The sequence below is a fragment of the Urocampus carinirostris genome, chromosome 10, assembly GCF_059441175.1.
Source record: "Urocampus carinirostris isolate Australia breed hairy pipefish chromosome 10, RoL_Ucar_1.0, whole genome shotgun sequence".
In the NCBI taxonomy this organism is placed as follows: domain Eukaryota; kingdom Metazoa; phylum Chordata; class Actinopteri; order Syngnathiformes; family Syngnathidae; genus Urocampus; species Urocampus carinirostris.
Genome location: NC_142358.1, coordinates 13,378,534 through 13,386,757, shown reverse-complemented (window position 1 = coordinate 13,386,757; position 8,224 = coordinate 13,378,534). Strand labels below are relative to the sequence as shown.

The 8,224-nt window shown below is 37.9% G+C and overlaps 1 protein-coding gene across 1 annotated transcript in view; it reads right to left on the bottom strand.

Annotated features, from left to right (window-relative positions):
* The window catches only part of prx (periaxin), a 33,585-nt gene continuing 25,361 nt past the window's right edge, over positions 1-8,224 (bottom strand). Inside the window, exons 12-13 of the mRNA XM_088345630.1 lie at positions 5,917-8,193; positions 1-2,970 (exon numbers count right to left, since the gene is read on the bottom strand). Of these exons, the coding sequence (XP_088201756.1) occupies positions 2,720-2,970; positions 5,917-8,193 (2,528 nt within the window). The 3' untranslated portion in view covers positions 1-2,719. The remainder of the gene's footprint in view (positions 2,971-5,916; positions 8,194-8,224) is intronic.

Below are 8,224 nucleotides of genomic sequence, written 5' to 3'. Positions count from 1 at the left end.
TAGGATGTGTGATGTATCTTTTTATTTTTCAAATATCTTCACAAACAATTTTGCGACAGCACATTTTCTGTAACACTACACAAATAGAAACACTTTCAAACCAGAAAGTCAGCATTTCTTCACCAACACAAAGATTTCAGTGTGCATTGAGTGAAACTGTTCATCCAGCATTTGAAAAAAATATATAAAACAAATTTTTAATTATACCTGCAAAACAGGCACAGCAACCAAATTCAAAAATAAAAATACACATTCTCAAATGCCTCTCATAAGAAAATAGATGAGTATTTTGTGCTGTTAGATATTTTGAGTCATTTTATATTTTTTACAGGAACTATTTCCTTATAGCTTATATTTATGTTTCATGTTGATGATATCTGTGTGTTGTTTGTTGATGCCCTTGCAACATTCATAGCAGCCTGGTCATCCTGGAAGGGGGATTACCTCATGTGCGGCCCATTCTCAAGATTCATTTATTTTCCTCATGCTGAGAATTTTGAGTTTATCCTTGCCTTCATGTAGGTTTTAGATCAGGGGGATGGTGTAATAATAGTCTGAATTAATTGAAGTAATTGTCTGTAACTGTTTAAACGTATTGTGATTAGGGGTTTTCCAAAAGAACATGACTTGAACTTACTTAAAAACAGGCTTTTTTTCACTAAAAAAGCTCATAATTTATATTAAAAAAGAGGAATGAACCAGTTAGGCCAATACTATTTTGTCTTTTTGGACAACCAGTTATTGATTTGTATTCTCTGCTTATCAAACTAAAAGACTGAATTGATGCTGTAGTGAATATGTGAAATATTGTTTAAATGTACTCAAATATTCGTAACTCAGGATGCATGAAAAAAAAAATCCACAGTAGCAGCATTTTATTCTAAATGACTGACTAATGCCTGAAAATTACCGGTTTCAGGTAATGTATGCTCCGAATCCACACGCACACACAATACATAATAGCCACTCGTACAAAATGCCCCAATCTCAAAATCGACAAAAACATCCGTTACTACTCTTGGAGCTTATAACTTAAATACCAATGAATGAATGACTTCCAAAAGGAATAAACTTGTATTTACACTGTTCTGTTGCAGTACTGTCAAATGTAACGACGATCAAATAGCTTCAACAACAACAAAAAAAACCTCTTTGACAAAGCGTGTAAATTCTTGAAAACAACTCAAACTACACTAACACTGTTTGAGATGCAGTAACAAAAAAGGCACAAGATTAAAAACAAATATTACTCTGCTAGTAATTCTCCTCGATTGATAATTCATTAAATGAAATCAGGTGACCCCCATATTGACGAACATTGAACTCACTTGCATTAGACGAACATTTATGTTGAAAAAAAACCAAATCATCCTTTCCAGTTGCATTCTTTCAGTTTACAGTAAATCCCCACTACATGAAGGTTCATACTTGAGACCTTGATATATTACAGACTATAAGCTCTTGTTAGACATATTTGTTAATGTAATTGTACACATGCTAAGCCAATCAAAATGTTGTTAAATTCAATAGTAAGTTGTATCTTTTTGGGAAGGATGTGTCAAGGCATTTCTGTGTTCGTTTAAAGTTTACTTTCGATTACTCATTATTTATGTTAGCGTCTGTTAATATTAACCCAGTAGACCTTTGATGTACTAAATACTTAATGTATTCAAAAAGTTTTTGGTCGGCTAATCATAAAATACTTTACAGTTTTGTTATGGGTCAGTTTTATGTTTCAGTTTCAGACTGCGATATAAATAGGTAAAATTAAGCACAATTGACATCTTAATTGGTTAACAGTACAGTGCCAAAGAAGGATTTCATGCTTGTCCCTGTGTTTTTTTGTTAGTGTAGCATGAAAATGATGAAAGTAAGAAAATGCCTGTTTCAAATACAGTCCAAACACCAATCCAAACCCCAAAAAGATGAAAAATTGAGTGTTTTCTTTGAGTGTGTCTAAAAAATGCATACGCTATATAAAGAGCTTGACAGAGGCTGCAACGATGACACAAGCCAGGAGTTGGCGGCAGGGAGAAAAGTTCCAATTTCAGCACAGCACCTTTAAAGAGAGCCAATATGATTTTCTTAAAAGACGCTAATGACTATATGTTTCATGATAATGGGGGTTCACCGTATTATATTACAGTATATTTTATTAATATATGTTCTAGTAAGGACTGTGCTGAACTGAGATTGTAAAGATAATGTTTCAAACGTCCAGCTATGTGCAAGAGAAAACTGACAGTAGTGATGCATCATGAAAATAGAAAAATTGCAACCATTTTTAAACAATTAAAGCTACAAACAGCCCTCTGAAACATTCATACCTGACAACGTATAAATTTTCTCCATATTGTATACGTTTTTTTGATCACTTCAAACAATTTTTGTACGGGATTTTTTTTCTGTTTTTCTTTGTTGGACAAATCTCGTTTTACCCATTTCGCTCTAATATGGATCGTTTCAGTCACTAGTAGCAGACGACAAGGTCATTGTAGATAGCTAATATTGTCACAGAATGCTAGATAGTCTACCTCGCTGTGAGTTAATAACCTCCGTGTTGTGTTTGTAAGATTTATTATAGTTTAATATGGGCAATGCAATCATTAATAAGGGTAGCAATTGGCTGAGGTTTACTGGCATGTTGTTTCGAAGTTAGGGTATGTCTCGCAATAAATCTACCAAGTTAAAATCTGTTTTTGCAGGCATGTCCAATTTCTTATAGGTCCGATGGTGGGTGAGTCTTTACAATTGCCCCACTCCTTGATGTCCCGGCTGGCGTGGACTGTTGCGTTGTCCTGGTGGTCTTGGTCACCGTGGTAACTGATCCTCTTCCCCCCTGGTAGGAGACTTCCCTAGTGGAGACGTCAGACGTTTGCTGGCAAAAGGAGCCAGAGACTTTGGTCTCGCCACCAATCTCCCCTCGCCGCTGTGCCTGTGGGGACCCTTCTGGGGTGATTTGGAGGAAGCCTGCCAGGAGGCAAGGCCAAAAAGGAAAGAGGTGAGAAGGGAAAACAGCCAGAGGAATTTGTAGGACAGAAGGAAAGATTAGTCTTTGTTGTAGAGGGACAAAACACAATTGGAGAGTTAAAAACCCCCCAAAACAATCCATTCCAAATGTATGTACAGTAAAACCATGCTAGCTAGACCAGTGACATGCGGTCAGAGATAGGTGAGCCTGACTTTAAATGTTGAAGATCTTTCTCATTTAACTTCACAGTAGTGGGATTTTATTTTTCAAAATAGCTGAATTTTCACATTTTATTATGAATATTATGAATAAAATTAGTATGTAATGTATTACTGTGCTAAGCGCCTGCAGATGCAGAGTGAGGCAAGCAATTCCCTTGCCTACAATATAATTAGTGATAGTATTAGCAAGCTAACAGCAAGTCAAGCCATCCACTAATTTATTTCTCATCGAATGGACTTTTTTTCATAATGGAAGATTACTTATCTATTGGCGCATTCATTCAAAAGGGGCAGTATGTAACAAATTACTTTGCTATGCTCAGTAGCCTAGATGGTAAGGCGCCCGCTTTGAGACTGGGAGGTCGGTGGTTCGCGCCCCGGCCGAGTCATTCCTAAGACTTAAAAAGTGGTCGGCGGCGCCTTCTGTTGGCTGCGGCTGCATCGGCTCGCTACAACGGGTCAGGTGCGATCGACATTTCGTTCTGTGTACATTGTTACACAGAATGACAATACAAGGAAATTATAATTATTATTATATTATATTATGCGTCTGCAGATGTAGAGTGAGGCACGCAATTAGCTTGCCTTATGGCAGAGGGCAATAGTGAGACCAAGAATTCTGGTGTTGCGCACACCTCAGCCCTAAGTAATAGAATTAGTTATAGTATAAGCAGTAATTTATTTCTCGCTGTATGGACTTTTTTCATAATGGAGGATGTACTGTCTTTTGACCCAGAGGTGGGTAGAGTAGCCAAAAATTTTACTCAAGTAAAAGTACTGACACTTCAGAATAATATTATTCAAGTAAAAAGTAGTCATCCCAATAATTACTTGAGTAAAAGTGAAAAAGTACTTGGTGAAAAATTCATTTAAATACTGAGTGACTGTCTCATTTCAGATCGTAAAATCATCCAAATTCATCCAAATTCATCCAAATTCATCCAATCAACATTAAATGACATTTAATTAAGAAATAAGGTAAACTAATCAAGGTAAATTTAAGTACTTCAATAAACAATAAAATTATAACAGTATAAATCAAAGAGATACATTAAGCACAATTAGCACATTTAAAGCCCTAGTATTATTTTTAACAACCTCTGCAGGCAGTTCAACAATCTAGCCCAGGGGTCGGCAACCCAAAATGTTGAAAGTGCTATAATGGACCAAAAAAAAAAAACATTCAGGAGCCGCAAAAAAGAAATAAATAAAAGCCTTACATAAGCCCCTAAATGAACACATCACATGCTGTGTGTTTCAATATTAGCCTATTGTCAATATAACTAGTTGGATGAAGCACATCCAGTGAAGAATTACGTTACTACTACGTTGTCTGATACTTCCTCAAGTTTATTAATGAATTACCGAATCTTGGGATGTTTTGAAAAAATTGAAGAAATGCAATTAAGAAATCCAAATTTTGACTACAGTTTTATTTTGAGGATTGGATAAAAACAACAACAAAGTTGCCTAATGTGCCCCTTATCCAGCCAACAAAACGAGTGCAATAAAACTTGCATTTAACTAAAATAGCAACCCTTTGAAAAGGTTTAGTACATAGAATCACATTACAGTAATACAGCTTAAGTTTCATTTCTGTGGAGTGATTTCAAAACAGCCACCTGCTTGGCATGTGACACTGCCCCTTTAAAAGGGTCGGGGCTTGGGCTGCACAGTGTCTCTCACCGGAGAGATAAAAAGCAACCGAAGGACTCGAAAAAAATAAGCCCTTGCTTACGTTGCCAAGTAACGGCGTAAATGTAGCCTAATGTAGCGGAGTAAGAGTACCATTTCTTCTTCACAAACTTACTCAAGGAAAAGTAAAAGTATAGTGATTTAGAATACCCCCAGAAGTACAAAATGTCCCAAAACGTACTCAAGTAAATATAATGGAGTAAATGTAACTTGTTACTACCCCCCCAGAGCAACGCATTAACAACTCACACTTGTCAACCTCCACGGCTCCATGCCCGTACAAACTGTCATATTTTTCCTTATAAAATACAAAATAATATTACACCATATTTTTTTTTTCAGAATGATGCATGTTGGTAAATCTCCAGGTGGCAGTCGCATGCGCACAGTAGCATCAAACCGCTCGCTTTGTTTGCAACGAAAAAAAAACCGATACAGAGATAGAGGCTACCGCGGCGAACTCGTTAGACTTGATTGGTTTGCCGTTTCGTGATAGTCGGTGTATACCGGATGGTACCCATAATTGACAAATTTGAGTTTTTCTGTACAGATGTTCTTGTACGTCGTACACGTCTTAAAATGCATAATAAACGTACTTTGTACGGCAAAAACGTACAGGTTGACAGGTATGTCAACTCTAAGTTAAGATAAGACATTAAAATTATTTTTTCCTATGCTACCGTTTATACATTGCTTTCTTGGTCTGTCAATCAAATGATGAATAAGATTTAGGTTAATTTATATGTAAATCCGACCATACAAGAACCTCACTGCAAGTCACTTTGCCAGACCATAACCACTTTACCAGCGGAAAAGATACTTTTATAATTAGGTGTTGAGTAAAAACTAGCGACAACAATTTCATCCAACATTTTCACTCATGAAACTGAACAACACAACATACGTTGAACCAAACGATAAAAAAATCAAAACAACACTCATTAGAACATAAAAAAAGCTAAAAGTCCAAAGCATTTTAACACATCAAAAAGTATTTGAAATATTAATCTTTTTTTAGAAAAGTCCTACCTGTGGAGTGAGGTTTCAGGGTGAATTTGGGCACTTTGAACCAAGGTCCTGTCTCTATCCCTTGTGAGTCTTCTTTGGTGTCTCCCTCCCTCCAGGTTTGGACTTTGGTTGAACTGTACTCCATGGTAAAATTAGCTAGGGACCCTGGACTGTCCTGATGCAGGTTTTCCGTTCGGGAGTGGTGAGAACCAGCGTCTTTTGGGAGATCTTCAACAAATCCTTCAAATGAAACCTTACAGGGTTTTATCTGAACCCCTTTTGGAGTTCCCTCAAACAATGAAGGCTTGCCCAGTCTAGTTGCCATTTCCAAGTTTTCATCACCTGCAGGTTGTTTTCCATACGGATTTGTGAATTCCACCTTTGGAAGTTTGACTTTTCCACTAGCTGCCACTTCTTTGTCTTTAAGGGCCTTGTAAGAACCTGAAGGTTTTTCAGAGTGCAACCTTGCACCCACACCTTCTGTCTCAAATGAGGCGTCAGCAGACCTTAATGAGCTAGTGCACAGCGACATTCCAGGTGTGTTAAGAGATGTTTGAATGGACGTCTGAACCTTGGGAATTGTCACTTTGGCATCGCCTCTATTGAAAGCGATATTGTCTGTTTGAGGTGGATTCACTAAAACAAAAACGGCTTTCTTTACTTTGGGCCCCTCGCATTTGAACTCTTGCCCAGAAATCTCCATTCTCCCTTCCGGAGTGGACAGAGAAGGTAGCGGGACACCAAATTTGGGGACTTTTATCTTCTTGGCTAATTTGTCCGTGTCTTCGTCCTGCGTCGTGCCAATGTCAAAGTCAATGTCTGGAATACTCGGGATTCCATGAAATACAAACGGTGGGCCACTTTCTGCCGAAGTTTGTGTTTGGATGCTAATATTTCCCTCTTTGTGTCCATTGCGATTTGTGTGTGTCAGATCAGAGACTACAGGAGTAATCCCAGGATTTGTACCACTACCATTTTTTTTCTTGGGCATTCCGATATTAAATTTTGTTCCCTTAATTTTGGGCCCTTTTACTTTGCTCTTGGTTTCTACATCATATATTGCCTTTTTGGTATCGCCTTTCTGAAGACGCAAGTCTAGCTCCAAGTCATCTTTAGGACCTGTGATATCCAGTTCTACTTCTGGTGTTACAGTTTTTAAAAAATTGCCTTTTGACATGCTCCCAACATTTCCTTTCGGTAGTGATAAGTCTAAATCTGGAATTTTAAATTTCTTTCCTTCGCTATCATAATTGGACTCAAGTTTTAATTTTGGGAGTGGCACAGATATGTCTACTTTTGGCACAGACATTTTGGGGATTTTCAGATCTCCCTCATAAATTTGGGTGTCACCGTCTGATACTTCCACTCCTGCTTTGGGAAGAAGAACCTCCATTTCAGGTGATTTAGAGGCTGGGAGTGACAGTTCAACTGATGGCATCTTGGCCTTTGCCTTGCCTTCAAGGTCACCATGTGTTTTTTCAAAATTTTCATCTTTTGAAGCAAATCCTGGAACAGGGAACTTTGGGAGTTTTATAGTGACATCGGGTGTATGGAAGCGACCCTTCCCTTCTACATCAACACTAGAATCTTGTTTAGGAATTTTAACTACTCCCTTTTTTAAATCAACATCTAATTCAGGAACAGAGACAGAAACGCCTGCATCTGTTTTGAATTTTTCGGAGGAAGCTTTTTTATGTTTCACCTTTTTGCCCTTGACTTTGCTGTCAAAACCCAACTCAACAGATGGTGCCTTGAAGGATAAGTTACGGTCAGAGCTTTGTCCTGACACCTCCAAATGGCCACTATTGGTCTTTCCACCAAGCCCAGAAACATCGGATAAATTAAAACTTTCCCCAGAAGAAGGCCGACTTCCATCCGCTTTTAGAAGCGCCACTTTTACATCATCACGTTTTGGTTTATTAAGGCCAAAGTCTAGATCAACCTTTGGAGCCAAAATGTCAAGTGTTGGAAGTTTGACAGTTTTCCCAATACTGATCTCAGGGGGCTCTAAATCCAGTTCACCTTCAACAGTTGGAAGGGAAACATCTAGAGCTGGGGCTGTTCCCTTTACTTTAAAATCATGAACTTCGGTTTTCATCTCTGGACCTTTTGTTTTCATCTCTGCACCTTTTGTTTTCATTTTGGGAAGAGAAAGATCAACAGAGGGCAGAATAAACTTTCCTCCTTTGTCAGTTTGCATCTTTGCTTCTGTTTTTCCTTTAGGAAATGAAACATCAACATCCGGCATATCCATTTTCCGTACCACAAATTCTGGACCCTGTAGTTTGACAGCACCCTCTTGAAAACTGCCCTTTGTCAAAGAAACATC